This window comes from Babylonia areolata, chromosome 27 (genome assembly GCF_041734735.1).
Source record: "Babylonia areolata isolate BAREFJ2019XMU chromosome 27, ASM4173473v1, whole genome shotgun sequence".
NCBI classification, from domain to species: Eukaryota; Metazoa; Mollusca; class Gastropoda; order Neogastropoda; family Buccinidae; genus Babylonia; species Babylonia areolata.
In genome coordinates, this window is record NC_134902.1 from 11,875,846 (window position 1) to 11,898,998 (window position 23,153).

General features: G+C 44.7%; 1 protein-coding gene across 1 annotated transcript; it reads right to left on the reverse strand.

Moving 5' to 3' along the window:
* Positions 1-4,470: 4,470 nt before the first annotated feature.
* Positions 4,471-21,755, reverse strand: LOC143301446 (hydroxysteroid dehydrogenase-like protein 1). Its single transcript, XM_076615748.1, has 4 exons — positions 21,624-21,755; positions 21,202-21,267; positions 15,148-15,315; positions 4,471-5,117 (listed from the first exon to the last, which is right to left on the reverse strand). The coding sequence occupies exons 1-4, from the start codon at positions 21,738-21,740 to the stop codon at positions 5,025-5,027; spliced, it is 444 nt and encodes a 147-aa protein (XP_076471863.1). The 5' UTR covers positions 21,741-21,755; the 3' UTR covers positions 4,471-5,024.
* Between the last annotated feature and the right edge of the window lie 1,398 nt (positions 21,756-23,153).

A 23,153-nucleotide genomic window follows, 5' to 3' on the forward strand; every position in this document is an offset into this window, starting at 1 on the left:
ACAGTTCTCCCATTTTAAAACTTCCATTCACTGATTTTAACTACAAAACTTCCATTCACTGATTTTAACTACAAAGTGCCCTATCTCTTTCCAGAAAAAAGCTTAGAATTTTACAGTTACTTCATTTCTGGCTGGACTCTTTTTATCATTTTGCATTCTCCTTAAAGTGTCTGTGGCTTCCTGTCTAGTTATTAGTCTTACTGTGTGGCGGTGGCCCCCATGATTATTCTCTTCTCTGGCAATACTATGTGCACACACTTCTTTCTCGTTTCGCTGTATTTCCCCTTCTAGTGTTTCCTCTTTTTTCTATAAACTTCATTATTAATACATTCAGATAGTTTGTTGTTAACTGAATTTCATTACAAAGTATTTTGCGTGAGTTTTCTCGTGCATACGGCAACGCCATATATTGGTAAAGATGAATTAAATTCCCAAAATGTTTTTCTTCTGGGTTCTGGGTTCAATTGTTGACCAAATTTAGTTAGGAGGAATAATCACTTCTAAAAACCATACGCTATGTCAGCGTCCTTAATACTGGTGATGAGACTGTCAGAGATTAAGAAGTAGTCAAGACGGATTTTCTGTAGAGGGTGGCAGCCCACGCTCTCTCACAATTTCACACTTTCTCTCAGTTTGATAGAAAACGTGGAGAGAGAGAGAGGGCGGAGGGGGATTGGGGGGGGGGGGCACCGCTTTTTCTCTCACTTAACGAGAAAGCGTGAGATTGTGAGAAAGCGTGGGAGGAGTTGATTTCATGTCTGTTCTCAATAAAAATCGCGAAAACGGGACTGAATGTTTCAGTGTATGTTGTTATGCAACCTTTTCTGTCATATTTATTTAGAGTGTTGCTTTATTTCACGCTGGTTCAAATGTTCATCTATTTGTGTTGCGCTGAAAACAGCTTCTGTTTCATAGAAGACAGACCATGTAAATATTATTCTTAAAACAAAGCCAACAACCAAACAGACAAAAGGGAACACACGCGCGCGCGCGCGCGTGTGTGCGTGTGTGTGTAGTAATGAAAAACAAACAAAAAAGTGTTCACTGCATTCCATTTATGAAGGCCCACGGCCTTATCTGAATAAAACAGTGTCAATGTCAATTTCTCTGTCTGTCTGTCTGATCCTCATTTCTTTTCTGTAAGACAGAAAATGCTTTGTATGGACTTTAATCATTAACTTTGAATCATCATTTGCTTTTTAAATGTTGTTCGACACAGAGTCAATAAAAATGTACTTAAAACGATTAAGGAGAAAACTATGAATAATGATTCCATTGATAACAGGATACATGGATTTGCTACAAGAGAACATTTGTTACATAAATAATGTGTATAATAACACTTGAGGGAAAAATAAAAACAGTTCAAAATCGTCATGCAAATGCGTGTGTGTGTGTGTGTGTGAGTGTGTGTGTGTGAATATGAAACAAGTGTGTGTGAGGGCAACGAAGGCATGTGACATAATGCAAATGCACATGTGTTTGGGTGTCAAGTCAAGAAGGGTTCCAAAGGGAAGACAAAATGCATTTTTTTTTATTTCACTGCAAAGCATATGATACTATTCGTGAAAAATGTGTTGTTTTCAAAACACGTGCTGCAAGGGGTTATCACTGGTGTGTTGAAAATGAATTACGATGACGATACAGTAAGATCACTGGCGAAGTACATTGCTGAAGCGTATAATATTCGAAAGAAGAGTAATTCATGTCAATAGCTTGATTAAGTTGTTAGAAAAAGAATGCGTTTGTTTTCATGAACTTGAAAAATGGATGGTCGAGCGTTGGTTTATTGGACTCCAAATATGCTGCTTTTCTGTTCTATTTTGTTTCATTATTTTCATCATTATTGTTCTGATTTGCACTCTCGTGTCTCTAGAGCTGTACAGATAATGACATTAAACCTTTCAGTGTTCAGTGTTCTCTCTCCCTCTCTCTCTCTCATTTATTTTCTGTAAGACAGAAAACACTCTGTATGGAATAGTTTTAATCATCAAAATTATCATTTGGTTCTCTAAGTATTTTTTTCTGCACAGAGTGAATAAAAATGCAATGAAAAAGATTTAAGAAAAAAAAAAGAAAAATGATTGCACAGGTAACCGAATACATGGATTTGCTACAACAGAACATTTGTTACGTCAATGCATATGTCAAATAAGCCAATATCGGGAACTTTACAAAAAGGAAAACAACAACAGAAAAGCAGTACAAAACCGTCATACAAGTGTGTGTGTGTGTGTGTGTGTGTGTGTGTGAATGGAAAACAAGTGTGTGTGTGAGGGGAGGGGTGCTGTGTAAGATGATAACAAACGCGTATGTGTTTGGGTGTGTGTGCTCGTGTGTATAAGAAGAGAGAGAATGAACGAACGAATGAATGGTTTATTCATTGTAGGTCAATGCCCCTAAATAAAAGGGATATGGAACAACATAATCATACCGTCACACAAAAATATTGTTACAGTCTGTTATGAGGACAGTGTCTCACTTATTTGAATACTTGATAGAAAAAAATAAAATGAAAATATACATAGATTTTTTCACTGCGTTTTGATTTGTTATAGACAGTATACTAAAACAGAAGAGAACAGGCTGACCATAATATTTTTTCTGGGATAAACTGTTCTATCAAACTCTGAATCACAGTGACATACTGGGGAAAAAAATGCACTTCATGTTTGTTGCAATTTTCACAAAGTGGACATATTAAGTTTTGATCGGTTTGGGTTTTACACCTGTAGTGATGGACACGAATATCTGGTACACCGAGTCGAAACTTTGACATAATTTGGATTACAGCACGATCTAAATTTAGCGACTGACATGGTCTGACGAAGTCCCAGTTAACAGAGTACGTTTAAAACCTATGACTTGTCTGAATGTGGTTTTGCCAGTTCTGTCAATTACAATCTATTAGTCTTTGGCGAAAGTCATGAATAAAAAATTCGACATTTCCTACGCCTTGACTGAGCTAGACATAGCCATATCCATATTTAGATAAACATGTTCTTACATTGGTAACCCGGGTATTTTTGCCTGCAGCATCGAGGTGGGACAGCGTTGAATATGTTTTACGAGGCAGCCTATTTTCTTCCATATGTAAGCTTAAACGAGTATTTCCTACATCACACAATATAATTCATCGCAGTTGGATATCTGGAGGATGGTGGCAGAATGGTTAAGACGCTCAGCGGCCAAAATAGAGTGTCCGTGAGGGTGTGGGTTCAAATCCCGCTCTCGCCCTTTCTCCCACGTTTGACTGGAAAATCAAACTGAGCGTCTGGTCTTTCGGATGAGACGATAAAGCGAGGTCCCGTGTGCAGCACGCACTTGGGGCACTGAAAAAAACCCCACCCATGGCAACAAAAGTGTTGTCCTCTGGCAAAATTATGTAAAATGAAATCAAATCTGATACACACACACACACACACACACAATATATATATATATATAAGCATGCACTCAAGGCCTGACAAGCGCGTTGGGTTATGCTGCTGAAACTGAAAAGTGTTTGTTTCTCCATAAACAAAATAATTTAATGTTGGTTTATCTACCCCTAAAAGCGCCTCAGAGCAAACATTCGTTTCGTAATCTTCTGGCAGCTTTTCTTTTGATATTACAATCAATGTCAAACCAGTCCTGTGGTTTCGTATATCTAAAAGAAATTCGTTTTAACATGCATGTTGCCATACATCGAATACATTCATTAAACATAGAAAGAGCTTCATCAACATCAACATCGATCAAAGCAACTGCGACATTCAAATGTGAACTGGCGTGTTCCGAATTCATCTCATGTGTATACAACTCAGCATTTGAATCATTCCCAAACTAGATTTCCCACTGTATGTTGAGATGTGTAGTTTTCTTTTGGAAAATGTATTGACAAATGAAGAGGAAGATGGTCTGAATCCATTATTCTGATACATTCGAATTACAACAGTCACAAAGAGAAGAAAATAAATCACGTGACGCAACAAAATAATCAACTACACCACTACCAGGTTCAGAAATCCATCATGGTCACCGTAACACACACCATTCAGAATGTGCAATTTTAAAGTAGTGCGCACATTCAATAAACATTTACCATGAGAGTTAATGCATCTGTCCTGTGATGATCGCTCGTGGTGAACTGGTTGGCTGGTGTAAAACTGTCCTGATTTGGGTCGATGTCCAGCGAAATATTGGATACTCTCTGTATGAATCTCTAGAAAGTAAGATAAAGACATCTATAAAGGTAATTGAGCATTCACTAAGACAATCTTTTCGAGTCATGATTCCATTTTCAATGTCAGATTATGTATAGAATGGAGAACCTTCAGGCAGTACATACGTGCAGACATACAACACATCTTTATCAAGGCCAAACAGTGATTTGTCAATCATCAATAAAAGATTGTTCTCATGTTCCATGTCTATTTTTTTCAAAGTGTGGAAGTTCTTTCTTAACTAAAGATATACCACCACCAAATGTCTGCCTTGTGTTGAAAGCTTAACAGCAGGTTGACAAAACACGGTAAGGCAAGAAAATTTATCAGGTTGGATGTATTCATGAAAAGTTTCGACTAGACATACGCAATCATATGAAAATAAAAGGTCTGTAAAGTCTGGATTTTCTTATTTGCAAACAGTCCTTGGACATGTTTTCAGTGCAGAAAGGAAAACAATGCATTTTGATTAACATAATCATAACATTCATCATCATCAATGTTATCAATGTTAACGCCACCAGCTTCCAAACACACACACACACACACACACACACACACACACACACACACACACACACACGCAGAGAGAGAGAGAGAGTACTTGCATCTTCGTGAAGAGATTTTGGAGGTCGCATTAGGGTAAGGACTGGGTGACAACAGGCACTGCTGCTTCGTGCTGCTTACGAATGTACCACTACCACCACCACCAACAACAACAACAACAACAACGACAAAGATAAGACTGACGATTATGACAAACAATAAAGATCCATCTGGGCAGTGCCAACACCAGTGCCTGGAGACTGTGCGATGACGTTAATCTTCTTTCTGAACTTCCATCATCCTATTTCTGACTCCACGCAAATAGGACGTCAGACTTGAGTCAGACGCCATCAGGAAACCAGGTACCTGTGTACACAATCAGCAGTGTACATCGTCAGATAACTACATACCTTTATACACAATTAGCTGTGTACATCGTCATGACTGTATACCTGTGTACACAATTAGTAGTGTATATCGTCAGATAACTATATACCTTTATACACAATTAGCTGTGTACATCATGACTGTATACCTGTGTACACAGTTAGTAGTGTACATCATCAGGTGACTGCTTATCAGTGTACACGATCAGTAGCGTAAGTCATCAGTTGACGCCATGCCTGCGTACATAATCAGCATTTTACTATGAAAAACGCATGTTATAGAAATGTGTAAGTGTTATATATTTTCAGATGACCTTGATGTTCGTCCTTCGGATTCGAAGATGACCATGGCTAAAAAATATAGAAGGAAGATCGGTGGCTGTGGGTCCGGAGGTGACTGATGAGGCCAATCCGGGCCCTGAAGGCTCGCCCACGTGCGGGACACATGTGAGTGGGTGGTGTCGTGGCAGTGAAGTCTGCTCGGGCCTTGCGCACAGGACGCTTTCGTTGCGCCTCCGTGATGCGCCTGGCTTCATCTACATGGGCTCCTGTGGTGGTCTTGCTGCACCAAGCTGGACGGTCCAGACCAAGCGATCACAGGTGTTGATGTCGACGCCCACGTATTTGAAGGACGCTTTGAGGCAGTCTTTGAAGCATTTCTTCTGCCCTCCAGCTGAGCGCTTGCCCTGACACAGTTCTCCGTACAGCAGCTGCTTAGACAGTCGACTCTTCTGGCATTCTGACTACATGTCCAGCCCACCTGGCTTGGGCTTTCTGCAGGAGGGAGTAAACGCTGCAGAGGCCAGCTCGTTCCAGGACTTCAATGTCGGCGACTTTGTCCTGACACCTGATGTGGAGGAGTCTGCGGAGACAGCTCAGGTGGAAGCGATTGAGCTGTTCGGCGTGTCTGCTGTAGACAGTCCAGGTCTCGCGGGAGTAAAGGAGGATGGTAAGCAGCACTGCGCTGTAGACCTTTAGACTGGTGGTAGCGCTGAGTCCTCTCCGCTCCCAGACATTCTCACGGAGTCTCCAAAAGGCGCCGATGGCTTTGGCGATCCTAATGTTAACCTCAGCGTCTATATTCACTACGTGAGAGAGCGTGCTGCCCAGGTAGGTGAAGTTGTCTGCCTGGAGGTCCTGCCCCTTCACTGTGATGCGTGGTTCCTGCTATGGCTTTCCATGCGGCAGCCTGGTACATAACACAGGTCTTTTTGGTGCTGATGGTGCTACCGAATTTGTCGCAGGCTTGTAACAAGCAGTCCATTTCACACTGCATCTTCTGCTCTGTGCTGGCAGAGTGCGCCGTCATCAGCAAAAAGAAGTATCTGATGACAGTCTCTTTCACCTTTGTAACAGCCTGCAGGCACCTGAGGTTGAACAATCTTCCGTCAGTTCTGTACCTGACGTGATTTCCTTCTTCGCAGTCACGGAAGGGATCTGTCAATATGGCAGAGAATACCATACTAACAGTTGGGGCGAGAACGCAGCCTTGTTTGACGCCGTTTGTCACTGGGAAGGCCTATGAGTCGTCTACGTCATCCAGAATTTTCACCTTTATGCCGTCGTGGAACTGCCAGATGATTGTGATGAACTTACTGGGGCAGCCAAACTTCTCCATGATCTTCGACAAGCCTTCTCTGCTGACCGTATCGAAAGCCCTGGTCAGATCGACAAATGTAATTTCCTGGAGTTGGTGTACAGCAAAAGTCATGCTCGCAGTCCCACGTTCAGTATGGAAACCACACTGGCTTTCTGGGAGGAGACTTTGCTCAAGATGCTGGAGAAGGCGGCTGAGCAGGACACGGGCCAGAATCTTCCCAGCAATGGACAAGAGGAAGATGCCTTGGTGGTTGTCGCAAAACCGGCAGTTGCCTTTCCTCTTGTAGATGTGGACTATGCTGGCATCTTTCAGCTCTTGCGGGATCTGTCCCCCATTTCACATGGACTGGAAGAGTTCAGTCAGCTTTTGCATCATGGCAGGGCGTCCTGCTTTGTATACCTCAGCAGTGATTGCACTGGATCCGGACGCTTAGCCACAGGAGAGTTGTTTTACTGCCTTCCTGACTTCATCTTCTGTGGGGTTGAGGTCCTCATTGATCTCTACCTGGGGCAGGCGAGCAATGGCCTCGTCGCTGATGTTGGCAGGACGGTTGAGGATGTTGTCGAAGTGCTCAGCCCACCACTCCAGAATCTGCTTCTTCTCTGTCAGCAGCTGTGGCCCTACGTTGAGGAGGGCTGAGGAGCCGGAGGACTGGGGTTCGTATACAGCCTTAAGCGCATCGTACAAGCGCTTTGTGTTGTGGCTGTCTGCGTAGCCCTGCATTTCATCTGCCTTCTTGCTGAACCAGCTTCCTGCATCTCGCAAAGTTTTTTTTCTGTGCCTTTATATTTGCGTGAGCAATGGCATCTTCCTTGGCTTGTGACCTGGAGTCGTACTGATGTGGTCTGAACAGTGGATTTTTCTCTGTTATCAGTGCCTCCATTTAAAAAAAAATCATTCTTATCGAACCAGTCTTGGTTTTTTCCGGTTGCTGGCCCGAGATGTTCAAGGGCGGTAGTGTAGACAGCGTCTCTGAAGGCCACCCACTGTTCCTCAACACTGGTCTCGTGTTCCTGTGGTGTGTCTGGCAGTCTGCCTTCAAAGTTGTCGGTGAGTTCTGCAACCTTGCTGCTTTTCAGCTTGGAGACATCAGCCGCTTTGCAGTCTTTGACTTCGGGGTCTTCTCATGGGCAGAATGCAAAGCCTGAACTTGAACACAATGAGGAGATAGTCGGTCCAGCAGTCGGCACCACACATGACTCTCGTCATTCTGACGTCAAGCCTGTTCCTCTTCCCGATGATGACGTAGTCTCTAAGATGCCAGTGCCTCGAGCGACGTCTTCTTACGGGTGGGTAGGTGGAACAGGGTGTTGGTAATGACAAGGTCATGTGTGGCACACGTCTTGAGGAGCAGAAGGCCATTACTGTTACACTTGCCAGTGCCGTGTCTTCCAATGATCCCTTCCGAGGTTTGGTAGTCTGTCCCTACTCTGGCACTGAAGTCCCCGAGACAATGAGCTTCTCTGACCGTGGCGTCGAGTTCATGATAGAATTTGTCTTTAATATCATGTGGGTTGGTCATGGTGGGAGCGAATGCACTAATCAGCGTTGCACTCTTCTTGTTTGAAAGTGGAAGCTGAAGTGTCATCAGGCGGTCGTTGATACCCTCTGGAAGCCTGGTGAGTTTACAGGCGAGGTGAGATTTGATGGCAAATCCCACGCCTGCTTCTCGTCGTTCAGCGCTGCTGCAACCACTCCAGAAGAACGTGTATCCACCACCAAGTTCAGTAAGCTGCCCCTTGTTTGCTGGGCGCGTTTCGCTGAGTGCTGGTTTGTCCATGTTGTAGCGAGCTAGCTCTTTGGCAACCAGTGCAGTTCTTGTCTCTGGTCTGTCTGCCTTGATGTTATCCAGCAGAGTTCTCACGTTCCATGTGCCAAGGTTGAGCACCATCACTTTCTTCTTCATTTTTGTTTTGTTAGTTTGTCGACCGCAATGAGGGATCCCCACCAGCCGCGGTGAGCTGGCCAGGGAGAAGTGAAACAGGCTATGTTTGAGGCACCTTTTCTAGCTCCTTCCTCCATGGAGGTGGGCAGAGCGATCCTAAAGAGCGCTGCTCAGACACCCAGGGGGCTGCCGAACTCAAACTCCACTGCTGCTTTGGTCCAGTTGAGAGCGACCCTATACCCTGGTATATAGTATTATATATTTCTGATGACCTGAGGCAATGTAATGCAATCAGCAGATGGGTACTGATGTAAGACTGCACACACACACACACACACACACACACACACACACACACACACACACACACACACACACATGCATATGCACATATACAGTATGCATGCGAGTTCGCATGCACATACATAAACTGCTTTCAAGCTATTCAGCCTGGCCAATTTTATTTGCCATGCTTAATGAGGCTGGTCGTAGCTTCTGATTCGGTTAATTTCTTGTGAAAGGCCCCTCTTGGTGTCGGTTTTGTAGAGGAATAAAACAGACTGACAGATTAGACAATTCTATGGCACATGCCCCAAACCGGCCCCAAACTGTCTCGAAAAGTGGATAGCTATTCGTTCGTGGCAGTTCAAACTGAGAAGGGCGATCCTGAGGGATTGGTCTTGATGGTCAGGTGGCTGGGGAAATCTGCAGCCAGTCCCCAGAGAGTTATGCCGGAAGTTACATGCCCGAACAGTCTGTCAGGTCATTCACCGTCACTGCCACACGAGGAAAAAAGTTCAGCTCATGTTGGAACCGCAAGGGGACCACAGGGGCCATTGCAGTGCCGGAAAGACGTAATGCATGTAATGGACAGTGATTCGAGAAGAGATCAGAAGTCTCATACAAACACCTGTCCGGTCCCAAGTTATCAGCGTGCGGCAAGTGTGCAGCGAATCAGAAATACAACAAATCATCTTCACCCCTTCATCAACCCACCACAACCCCTTTTTGCAAGCTGTATCCGTTTGCTGGTATAGTCAGCAAGACCGAAGGGGTTACTGTGCATCCCCCACCCTACCCCACATGAATGATGTAGACTAATCTTAAAATCTTCTTTGGTGTCTGCTAAACTCATTTTACATGTTCCTAAGAAAAAAAAGGGCCGCACTCAGTCACTGCCCTTGGCACAAGGGTACCCCCTCGCGCCCCGATCAATGAAATTAATACAAGCTCAACTTCCAACCCTAATAAATCATATTTATACAAAGGAAACCACCACATATTATACGTTTTCATTTTCAATGGGATCATTCCTATTCGCATGAGTATCCAGAATTAAAATATCATCATTCATTCTTTCACAATTAAGGGTTGTATTAGCCTACTATCAAATCTTCTACGAATTAACGTGAAATTGTCCGGTTGTTTTATAAAGTTTACATAGGTCATGCTTCCCTGCTTCAGAATACAATGAATACTGATATGAAGAATTTTTTTGTCAAAATACATCGTGTATATCGTGCAAATAAGCGATATTAAACAGAAAATTGAAGTTTACCCACTGAACACCTACCACCTCCCCCCAACACTTACAGGAGTAAAGATGTCACGCTACGGCTGACAGATTGACAGACAGACGGACGAACGATGACAAAAACTCAACAATGAATCCGTCAGCCCTCCGCACCAGTCGGAACAACCGGATCCCACTTGAAATGATAACATTTATTCAAAATAATAATAATAATAATAATAATAATTGGTATTTTTGAACACGAAATTCAATAACAAAACAATACTGACAATTACCCCTCTCACGCGATTACAAACACACAAAAATTATAGTCTGCTGTGCTCAGCCTCTGCCGCCGCAGTCCAGAATACACCAGCGGTCAGGAATGGATGGGAGAAGGGAGATAGTAAGTTGGGGGACAGCACTTAACACAGCGACCAAGTTCTTCCAGCCGACGCTGTTGTCGTCGTCGCTGTTTTCGTCGACGCGGTTCCGCCGCTGCCGCAGAACACTGCCAGTCCGGCACCATGCAGACCTCCCTCCAGCCCACAGCCACAACCAGCAGAGGAGTGGAACCGTCCAAACGGGCACAATGGAAGATAAAAACCTCAGACAGGTTATGTGAAAACCTGGAACTGGTGTTCCAGCCGTTGCAACGCCCGCCGACAAATGACGACAACCTGCTGCTTCACCACAGCAGAAGACATGGGAAGATCAACTCCCAAAACCCCTGGTCGAAATGACTCTCACAGCAGTTGACAGTGGAGTGCCAGAAAGATACATGAACAAATCAAAAACAAATCAAAAACCAAAACACAACTCACTGACGCGAGTTGGTTCGCACGTGGGATTCGGGCCTATCTGGCGGCTTACAGAAGTATGTCAGCTAAGGGGAGTCTCACATTCTGGATATGTCGACGCGTGACAAAAGAGTGTTCTGTGATGATTTCACAATTGTTTTGCACACGAAGCCACATGATTTGGCGTCTTGAACGTAACTGAGAAGCTATCGTGGGGCCCATCTGATACCTATAAATGTAACATGATCTTGTCATCTCTCCAATCCTCAAACAGCAAATATTTCAAGAATGTGATTTTATGGGGGCGTTAGTTTTATAGTCTGCTCTTGTTTGGAACTGGTGATTAACTAATGACAGTTTGGGATATCATGATTTCACATTTGCATTTGTTTTGTGTATCTGTTGAAGTGAACTGGGTGATGGTGAAAGAAGATAGAAGAAATGGCGTCAATAGAGAGCAAGTACCAAACAATTCCACATCAAAAGTACACGGAAGCCCCAGACTGCCTTATGAATGTTGAAGAATTGACTGTAGAACCATCTGTCGGGTTGTGGTTTTTTTCTAATTACCAACGGCTGCAGTTTGTTAGAGTAACTTCAATTCAGACATAGTAAGACAGAGACTGCTGGAACCTGCAAACCTCCTTTCTCACATGGACATATCTGCATATGTTTTAGGACCTAAGCCCAGAGCATGGGTATTACGGAGATTGCTATAAACGTTTCAATTAAAAAACAAACAAACAAAAAAAAACCGCTTTGCCGCTTATGGACCTCCACAAAAGTCGAGGTTGCTCAACAGCAGCCATAAATTTTAGGCATTACTATAAGACATTGGGAAAAGCATTTTTCAAGCCTGATTGCAAAAAGATTTGCGACCGAAAAGTAAGAAAGGAAGCCAATCACAAACAGCTGTTGTTGGAGAAGCTATATATAAGAGAAGATGAAAGATATAGCCAAACAAAAACTGATGGAATCTGCTAACTCCCTGTGTAGCATGGAAAATGTCTTTGTGAGTTCCTGAGAACCAAAGGCAAGGGCATGGGTACTCTGGATGTTATCAACGCTTCACAAAGAACCTTTCTTCCTTGAAGGACTTTCACAGAATATGATGAACCTGCTCAGCAGTCAGTAACTTCTACGTGTTCCTCTGAGACACTGGAGAAAGCAATTTTCAAACCAGACTGCATCGTGCTCAATAAAGAAGGAAGAAAGAAAATTAATCAAAGAAAAGGGAACGTGGACAATAGAAGGAACTACAGTTTTTGAATATGAAGACTGGAAAACGGTGCTTCAAGCTGCAGAACAGAGAAAAAGGATGAAAGGCTCTTATAAAAAAAAATAAAGTGTTTTGACCTGTTAGCATGGCAAACAAAATCTCACCATAGCTGCTGCAGGCAATATCTGTGAGGTCCAGTCAGTCGGAGAAGTGCTGACAAAGAATCTAAACATGACCAGGATGAATTGGAGGTGTTACACACACAGGCTTGCTTTCGAGCATGTGTGCAAGGTGGTTGGCAAAGAAATCATCAACAAACAGAACTACTTTGGCAGAGAAAGCATCCAGATCCCTGCTACAGAGTACAGAAGCTGAAAAGAAAAGTTGAAGCTGTGCTAAAAAATGTTTTATTTTCTGGGAGAAAAGCTGTAGCCGTACCCTGTGTACAGTTTGGAAAAGTCTTGGATCCTTACTGACGATATCATCCGGCAGCTGGATGTCCTACATAGTCAATTCAAACTCGTTTTTAATCTCTACTGAGGTTCGATTTGTTCCTTCCTTTCTGGTTAAGTGGAGAAAACGACGGTATCTGCCAATAGCGTCAACTTTTTTCTTTGCATTTTCTGTGCATTGTAGCTCAGCTCCAGAAGCTTTCTCTGTAAAACACTTGTGTATATATTGCACAACTTAGTATCATGATCACCTGTGTGCTGATGATTTCTATGCCAATCACCTGGCACACGTGTTTGAAAGCAAATCTGTGTGAATCTTCTAGATCCTTCAGGTCTGGTTTAGATTCTTTGTCAGTAATTATCTACCAGACTGGATCTCTCAGGCATTACCTGCAGTAGCTGTGGTGATAATTAATTTTGGTTGCCATGCTAAAAGGTCAAAGGGCCTCATTTTCTCAAAGAGCTTTTCATCCGTTTTCTGTTCTGCGGCTTGAAGCACCATTTTCCAGCCTACATATTCAAATATTCTGATACTCTATGTGCATTTTTATAAGTACTTTTCTTTTGTGCTTCTCTTTTGAAATTAAACGCACTCTGGCTTGCAAAATGCTTCCTCCGATGTCTCGGAAGAATGCCTAGAGTTTTTGAATGCTGTTTAACAACTTCATCATCAAAGTGGTTTGTTTGTTTTGTTTTGTTTTCAATTCTGAAGCGTTTTATAGCAATCTCCTTGCTAAGTTGGTTTTTTTTTCAATTCTGAAGCGTTTTATAGCAATCTCCTTGCTAAGTTGGGTTGTTGTTGTTTTCAATTCTGAAGCGTTTTATAGCAATCTCCTTGCTAAGTTGGGTTTTTTTTTCAATTCTGAAGCGTTTTATAGCAATCTCCATGCTGTGGGCTTAGGTCCTCAACATATGCAGACATATCCATGCGATATAGGAAGCCTGCAGGTTCTAGCACTCACCGTCTTTGTCTTGACTGAAGCTTCTCTCTAAGTAAACTGAAGTCTTCTGTGTTAGAAATACAGATAAAAGGCTCTCCAGTCGATTCTTCGAAATGCATAATGCAGTCTGGGGCTTCCTCAACCCTTGATAGGAGATTGTTTCAAGCTTGCTCTTTATTGACGCCATTCCTTCTGTCTTCTTTTATCTTCAGCAGGTTGACTTTAACAGATACAAAAAACAAATATAAATGTGAAATCAATATACTCACTGTCCAATAATCATGTATCAACAGCAAACAATACCACACTATAAAATCATCGCCCCCCCCCCACCCGTTCCCCCCTCCCCACACACACACACCCCCCAACCCCTCATAAAATCGCATTGTTGAAATCTTTGCTGTTTGAAGATAGGATAGTTAGACAAAATCTTGTTATACATAAAAACACCAGGCTGGCCCCACGATGGCCTCTCGGTTACCTTCAAGATGCTTTTGCGACTTAAAGGCGATTCTTGGAAAACAGCATTTTGGGGGAAGGGGAAGCAACTCGACCAGTGTGATCCACTCAAGGGTCAAATGTTCATCCAAACGAACAAAATATTTTCGGAAAGAGTGATACTGAAGTGATAAAAACTTTTATAAAACAACCGGACAATTTCACATTAATTCGTCGAAGATTTGACAGTAGGCTAATACAACCCTTAATTGTGAAAGAATGAATGAAGATATTTTAATTCTGGACACTTATTCGAAAAGGAAAGACCCCGTTAAAAAAGGAAAACATACAATATGTGGTGGTTTCCTTATAAGGGTTTGAAGTTGAGCTTGTCCTATTTTCATTGACTGGGGCGCGAGAGGGTACCCTTGTGCCAAGGGCAGTAACGTTGAGTGCGTCCCATTTTTTTTTCTTGGGAACACGTTAAAATGAGTTCAGCAGACACCGAAGAACATTTTAAGACAAGTCTACATCATTCCTTGGGGGTATGCACGGTAACCCACTTGGCCTTGTGGACTTTTCAGAGAATATGGGAGAACAATTTAGAAGTCCATCATGCTCTCAAACATCTGTAATAAATCCGACAATTTCCATTCAAAAGACAAATCTTCTCCCTTTTTTTTTCTTTTTTTTTCTGCCCCATCCTCTACACCGTTTCAGTGGAATTACTCCCACGCCGCTTATTCCAAGTCCCCCATTTAGGGCCACACCTGGGTTCGTCTGTCAGACCCAGCGTTAGCAGTCCGCAAGGAACTATTGATGTTGAGTCGCCAGGAAGCCACACGCCAGAAGAGACCCTGCATTGTCATTTCGGTAGTATTCAGTGGTGCCTGTTCTGATTTAAAATACTGAACCATTTACCCGTCTTTACCTGTCGCTCCGCTATCACTGATGATGCCTTTCCCTTCCTTCCTTCTGTCATTCTTCCCCTTCCTTCCTCCCTCCTCTCCTTCCCTTCCTTCCTCTCATTCCTCCCCCGTTGCTTCCTCTTCCTCTTCCTCATCCTCATCTACTTCTCGTCCCCCGCTTTTCTTCACACCCTTGTTTTGTTTCTCTCCCTCTGCAGTGGATTAAAAATACAGTTTTTGTACTTCATAATTACCGTGAGTTCGTGGCGCCAGTATGCCGTGGTGCAGGGCTCCCTGCCGATGGTATTGAGTGCTGCTGTGACGTACACGTCAGAGGTCGGGTAGAACCACCTCTCCATGGAGTCCATGACTCTGGAGACCCCGCTGGTAAGATTGGACTTCACAGGGCAGGGGCACACCACCTGCACAAACACAGCTCATGATGTCAGTACTGAGGTTTCCATGCATTAACTCACTTGACTGCTTGATTATCCAAAGAAAGATATCAAAAGTGGGCGTAGAATTTGTGAACTGTTTGCTCTTATTTTCTCTTTCAAAGATACACACGCATGCATACACACACACACACACACACACACACACACACACACACACACACACACACACACACACACACACACATTTTTAAATTTTTTAAACAAAACAAAACTTAAATCAATTATTTTCTATATGCAACACACACACACGCGCACGCGCGCACACACGCGCAAACACGCTCGCACATATACTTTCACTTACTCGCATGCGTACACAGTAATTTCTCCCCCCTCCACCCCCCTCTCTATTTTTTTCCTACCCTCGTCTAATATCACTTACAGTGAAAATACGTTAAACTAAAGAACGAACACACACACACACACACACACACACACACACACACACACACACATATATATATATATATATATATATATATATATATATATATGTATATATATATATATTCATGCATGAATGCATACATGCATGTGTTAACGCACACCCCCACCCCCACCCCACCCCCCACACACACACAGAAACAGAAAGAGAAACACACACACACGATATATATATATATATATATATATATATATATATATATATATATATATATATATATATATATGTATATATGGCACAGGGACACAAAAACAATACACAGAGACAGAATCAAAATCAACGAATGGGCAGTCAGTCAAAAGGGAGATCATGAAGGGGGCATGGCCTGCCCTCGGGTTTACACCATATGCTGACCCACCCTTTGGGCAGGTGTCGTTTTAAAATCACTAGTCAGAACATCATGGAAAGCAGTGCAAAATGTGACCAGACATGACAGTTCCTAGGGCAAGACACTACTCCTGCTGTAACCTTACACTAGGAAATATATACCTTGATCAAGGTCATCCAAGAATGCAGGGTATTGCTTTTGATTATTGTCACGGTTTTTTGTTTGTTTGTGTGTGTGTGTGTGTGTGTGTGTGTGTGTGTGTGTGTGTGTGTGTGTGTGTGTGTGTGTGTGTGTAATTGCTTAGATTCACTGTATCCTTTTTGTTGCTGTTATTTTGTTCCTTTTTTTAAATATTTATTTATAAATAAAACGATGGTCGACCCAAGAAAGTCCGGGTAAAAAAAAAAAAAAAAAAAAAGGTCATCCAAGAACTGCAAGAGAAAGGTCGCAAAACAAGGCAGACACACAAGACAAACAGACATAGAGACGTACAGACAGACAGACAGACAGACAGACAGACAGACAGGCAGACAGAAAAACTGACAGTTTCATGGAAATTCATGTGTCCTGGGGCATGCCCCTATGAATGACATTACCTGGATTGTGACACCCTGAGGGGAATATTCCATGTTCACTATACCTGGATTGTGACACCCTGAGGGGAATATTCCATGTTCACTATACCTGGATTGTGACACCCTGAGGGGAATATTCCATGTTCACTTTACCTGGATTGTGACACCCTGAGGGGAATATTCCATGTTCACTTACCTGGATTAAAAGTCAGGACAGAGGCATAGCCCTTGCTACTGGTACCATGTAACCCAGTACTACCTGCCGCATGTGAAGTCTCCCAATGACGGACCAGGTGGAGGAGGAAATCTTTCCCAATGGCCGTGAAGGCGGAAGAGGATGACCAAAGGGCAGGGGGAGCTCTTATCCTTGGCTGGAAGTCTCACTAGGAGACGGAGCTCCAAAGAAAAAACCTGCACCTGCCGAGGCCGTCCTACACGTGGCAGTATCTGCACCTGTGGGACTGTGAGCGTCGGTAGGCGAGAGAGTGGGGAAGGGACTGCACAACTCCTCCTCACTAAAAAAAAAAGTCACCTGTGCTGGTCAGGCAACCAGGCTAATGTCGGAACGACGAACTAGCCCTTCAACACCCAGCTTTCCCAAGTCCTGCGGCGATGGAGAAGTGGTAACGGGGACAGGCAGAGGATGCTGCTGGCAGTTCCTAGTCACGACTCTGCACGCAGGCGGCTGTGGGGTGATGGTCGTCCACCGTAGACTGGGGCAGATGCGGCGACCGTATCCTCCCACAGTGTCAGAGCAGCTCTTTTTAGGGACAGCACTGCTCTCCCCACATGGGGAAGGGGAGATAAAAGGATCCCCAAACAAAGCCTGCCTCACCTAGTACCTAGTAGGAAACCGCACCTATTTGGACATCCAGCAACAGCGGTCGAAAACAAAAGAAAAGAACCAGGAGTCATGCCCTGACTCTGGGTGCCTGGAATGTTCGCACCCTCTTAGACAGAGACGACAGACCAGAAAGACGCACAGCGCTCATTGCTAGAATGCTTGATCGCTACCAGGTGGACATAACAGCCCTGAGCGAAACCAGGTTTGCGGGTGAAACCCAGCTGGAGGAAGTTGGAGGGGCTACACCTTCTACTGCATTGGGAAGCCAGATGGCACCCCAAGAACCTCAGGCGTGGGCTTTGCCTTACGAACCAAACTTGCACGACAGCTTGACAGCCTTCCAAGTGGGATAAATGACAGGCTGATAACCCTGCGTCTGAAGCTGTCCAAGGATCGCTTCGCCAGTCATCAGCTGCTATGCCCCAACGATGACCAACCCTGATGACATCAAAGAAGCTTTCTACGAGGAGCTCAGCCGCACCATTTCAGCGGTAGACAGAAAGGACAGGCTGATCATCCTTGGAGATTTCAATGCCCGCATCGGCGTGGACTTCTCCTCTTGGCCAAAAATCCTAGGACAGCATGGCACTGGCAAGTGCAACTCCAACGGACTGCTTTTGCTCTCGCTCTGTGCGCAGCATGAACTGACCATCACCAACACCCTCTTCCAACAAGCGGACAAGTACAAGAACACATGGATGCACCCCCGCTCCAAGCAATGGCACATGCTGGACTATGTGACTGTCCGGCAGAGGGACAGAGGTGATGTTTCCATTACACGCTGCATGAGAGGAGCAGTATGTTGGTCGGATCATCGCCTGGTACGCAGCAAGATAAACATCAGACTTGCACGCAAGCTTCAACCAGCCAGGAAGAAACCCCCTAGGAAGCTGAACATCCACCGCCTCCCTATCACCAAGGACGTGCTGCAGCAGCAAATCCAAGTACCTCTCCAAGAAATTCCTGCATCAACTGATGTAGAAGAGGTATGGAGCACCTTCAGAGATGCTGTGTACACAGCAGCAGCTGACACACTCGGCTTTGTACAGAGGAGCCACAAAGACTGGTTTGACGAGAACGACTCTGGAATCTCCAAGCTCCTGAACACACTGCATATACGGCATCAGGATCACATTTCCGATAAAGACTGCCAGAGGAAGGAGAACCAGTTCTTGCAAACCAAGCAACTCGTACAGAAGAGGCTGCGTGAGATGAAGAACACCTGGTGGGAGAGAAAGTCCAAAGAGCTTCAGTCCGCTGCTGATGCTCACGACATGAAGACCTTCCATGATGGTCTCCGAGCTGTGTATGGGCCGCGAGTCACAGGATCAACCCCTGTCCGAGCCTTGGACCAGACCACCCTCCTGACAGACGAGAAAGACATCCTTACCCGTTGGGCACAGCACTTCAACACCCTCCTCAACAGGACACGTCCGTATCTAACGAGGCAATTGCAGCCCTCCCACAGCTACCAGTCAATGACTCGCTAGCTGCCCCTCCCACCAAAGTCGAGACCCAGAAGGCCCTGAAGCTGACAACGTCAGGAAAAGCACCAGGAGCAGATGGAATCCAGGCTGACATCTACAAGTATGGAGGCGAGGTGCTGACAGACAAGCTGACCGCCCTGTTCCAGTCTATCTGGGAGAGAGGGGAGGTCCCCCAGGATTTCAAGGATGCTTCTATTGTCCACATTTACAAACGGAAGGGAGACAAAACATCCTGCGATAACCCTGTGGAATCTCTCTCCTCTGCATCGCCGGCAGGATCTTCGCCCGCATCATACTGAACAGACTGGTTGACACAGTCATCCCTGAAGCACAGTGTGGCTTCCGCTCAGGCAGGGGAACATGTGACATGGTGTTTGCCATATGCCAGATGCAAGAGAAGTGCCGTGAGCAGAACAAGGAGCTCCACATGGTCTTTGTAGACCTGACTAAGGCCTTCGACACGGTGAACCGCCATGGTCTGTGGAAGATCCTCCTAAAGTTCGGCTGCCCAGAGAGGCTAATCCAGCTGATTGCGTCATTCCATGATGGCATGCAGGCGAGAGTACAGGAAAATACTGACATGTTGGATCCGTTCCCTGTGGTAAATGGAGTGAAGCAGGGCTGCGTCCAGGCACCCACACTGTTCTCCATTCTCTTCTCTGCCATGCTGATTGACGCCTTCCAAGACTGTGACCGGAGCATCTACATTCAGTTTCGCACAGATGGCAAACTTTTCAACTTGCGGCGACTCCACGCCAGGTCCTGGGTGTTTGAGGCACTGATGAGAGAGTTCCTCTTCGCTGATGACTGCGCGCTTGCTGCACACACCCATGAGGGCATGCAGTTCTTTATGGACAGGTTCTGAACCTCCTGCAGGCGCTTTGGACTCACCATCAGCCTCAGCAAGACCGAGTCCATGTAACCAACCAGCTAGCTCACAGAACGCCAGTGCCTCCCCCAGCAATCAAGATCAATGAAACAGAGATCAAGTCAGTCAACAAGTTTTCCTACCTGGGCAGCACCCTATGCAGCAACAGAGCCCTTGATGCAGAAGTGACACTGCGCATCGCCAAGGCCAGCTCCGCCTTTGGCAGACTCAACAACAGGCTGTGGAACAACAAAGGCATAAGGCTCAGCACCAAGATGAAAACCTACAGAGCTGTTGTGCTAACCACACTGTTGTACTGCTGTGAAACATGGACGACGTATCGCCGTCACATTCAACAAAACCTGAGCAGCTTCACCAGAGATGCCTACGAAAGATCCTCGGCATAAAGTGGCAAGACAGGGTCTCCAACCTCCAGGTCCTAGAGAGGAGCGGCCTGCCCAGTATCGAAAGCCTGCTGATCCAGTACCAGCTACGCTGGACAGGACACGTTGTCCGCATGACAGACAGCAGCATCCCGAAGATGCTTTTGTACGGCCAGCTGAAGGAAGGCCACCATGAACTTGGAAGACCCTGCAAGTGCTTCAAGGACACCTTGAAGACAAACCTCAAAGCCTGTGACATAGACATCGCTTCCTGGGAAACTGATGCCCTTGACTGCTGTCGCTGGAGGATGCTGTGCTCTAGTGGCATAAAGACGTTTGAAAACAAGAGAACGCTGGCCATTATGGAGAAGCGTGAGCGAAGGAAGCAGGACTCAACTTCTGGAGATGTTTTCCCTTGCAACACCTGCGCATCCAGAATCGGCCTCTTCTCCCATATGAGGACACACACCGACAGATAAGCCTGTCTGCCTACTCATCCGTCGGACCGACAGGAGATTCCATCATACCTGGATTGTGACACCCTGAAGGGAACATTCCATGTTCACTTTACCTGGATTGTGACACCCTGAGGGGAATATTCCATGTTCACTTTACCTGGATTGTGACACCCTGAGGGGAATATTCCATGTTCACTTTACCTGGATTGTGACACCCTGAGGGGAACATTCCATGTTCACTTTACCTGGATTGTGACACCCTGAGGGGAACATTCCATGTTCACTTTACCTGGATTGTGACACCCTGAAGGGAATATTCCATGTTCACTTTACCTGGATTGTGACACCCTGAGGGGAATATTCCATGTTCACTTTACCTGGATTGTGACACCCTGAGGGGAATATTCCATGTTCACTTTACCTGGATTGTGACACCCTGAGGGGAATATTCCATGTTCACTTTACCTGGATTGTGACACCCTGAGGGGAATATTCCATGTTCAGAGCTTCTGAGAAATAGCGAAGAAAGGCCTGTAACAAACCAGCATCTTCCTCACTTTTTGTGTCATAACATGGCATGGAGACAGCAGCACACGCGCATACGCGCGCACGTACACACGCACGCAAGAAACACGCGTACATGGTCCCAGACACTGACACAGACACACATACACACACTGACACGCAAACACAGACACATACACTGACACACAGATACAGACACACACAGAGACACACAGCCACACACACGCTAGAAATACGCGCACGTGCGCACAAACGCACATACACACACTGACACACAGACACACAACACACACACACACACACACACACACACACACACACAGAGTCACGATATCAGTGAAGAAAATCCATCACTTCCACACCTTGGTAGCAGAGTAGACGGTCATGAATGGTGAGGGCCGCAATCCGAATACAGAAGACAGATTGATGATTGCTCCCCTTTTCCGCTGCACCATTTCAGGCAGCACTATGCTCGTCATCTAAAAGGGAAGAAAGAAAGGTGAGTGAATATCTTTGTAATAATCTAGGGCCTAGGGCGATGAGATATCCTGATTCGTTTGTATGGTTCAGATAATCTGTAACATCATTAATGGATCTAATTATTGATGAAATGTTTCTTCCTTTCAAGTATCCAACCTGGTCCGGGTTTTTCAATTTATATATAACTTTACTTAAACTGTTTGCAAGCTCTTTTGCAATTATTTTATAGTCTGTGTTCGTTAGAGTTATTGGTCTGTGTTCGTTAGAGTTATTGGTCTCCAGTGGTCTAATTCATTACGTGATAATTTTTTTTCCTTTGTGTAAAGTTTGATTATTCCACGTCTCTGTGTATAAGACATTTCTTCGTCTGCAAATGATTCATTGAAAGAATTATGTTACAAGCTTTTTTAGCTTAATCCAAAAGAATTTCATGAATTCAGTGCGTAACCCATCACTACTTGGAGACGACCCGTTTTTCATGCATTGCTGGCTACTTCTTCTTCTTTAATAAGTCCTTCACATGATTATGGTTCATCTTGATCTAACTTTGTGAATTGTTCATCTTTCAAGAAATCGTTTGTTGCTTGTGTAATGTTTCTGTGAGTGTTGTCTGACTGTAGAGATCTGAATAAAATCTGACTAGTTCTTCTGATATTTCCATTTGGTTTGATATTATTTCTCCATTGTTCTTACAAATACTTGTCATAACATTCATATTTGATCTAGAATTTTCTAAGCGCAGGAAGAATTTTGTGCTTTTTTCTCCTTCCTCAATCCATTTTCCCCGAGCTCTTACCTGTGCACCTTTTGCTTTATTGAGCTCAAGAATCTCGAGTTGTTGTTTTATACTTAAAATGTTTTTGTGTACCTCTTCATTGTTGTGACCATTCAATAACTGTTTTTCCAAATGATTTAACTGTTTTAGTAGTAGTAATTCATTATTTTTTTCTTGCATGCATTATTTTTACCATACTGTAAGCAAAACCCCTTTATTTTTATTTTGCACAGTTCCCATAATTCTGTTGACTTTGTTATAGTGTGTCAGGCACCAATGGTAGAGATTTTGCAGCACGTGCTGCTTGCTGACAGACCCCTCCTACTCCCATCCCCCCTCCTCTCCTTCCTTCCCCCTTCTCTTCTTACCAATACACTAAATGAACTCCTTCCTCGGACAGGCTGTAAACCCCGCCAACCCCCCTTCCCACCCACCCCTCCCTCCCTTTTCTACCATCTCTCCCTTCCCCCATTCCCTTTACCCTTGGCCACAGAGTGCTGAGATAGCAAGACCAGAATTTATGGGGGTTGATACTTCATAGTATGGCACCCCATTTATCCTAAGCCCCCCCCCCCTCTCCTTTTCACCCCCCTTACCCCCACAGGCCCCCCTCCCTGGCATCTATCCCTGCCTACAC

Coding starts and splice junctions, on each gene's coding strand:
- LOC143301446 (XM_076615748.1), bottom strand. CDS start 21,740: ATGACGAGCATAGTGCTGCCTGAAATGGTGCAGCGGAAAAGGGGAGCA. Junction 21,268..21,623: donor CCGTCTACTCTGCTACCAAG/GTGTGGAAGTGA, acceptor GGTTTGTTACAG/GCCTTTCTTCGCTATTTCTC. Junction 15,316..21,201: donor CTCAGGGTGTCACAATCCAG/GTAAAGTGAACA, acceptor GTGTTTGTGCAG/GTGGTGTGCCCCTGCCCTGT.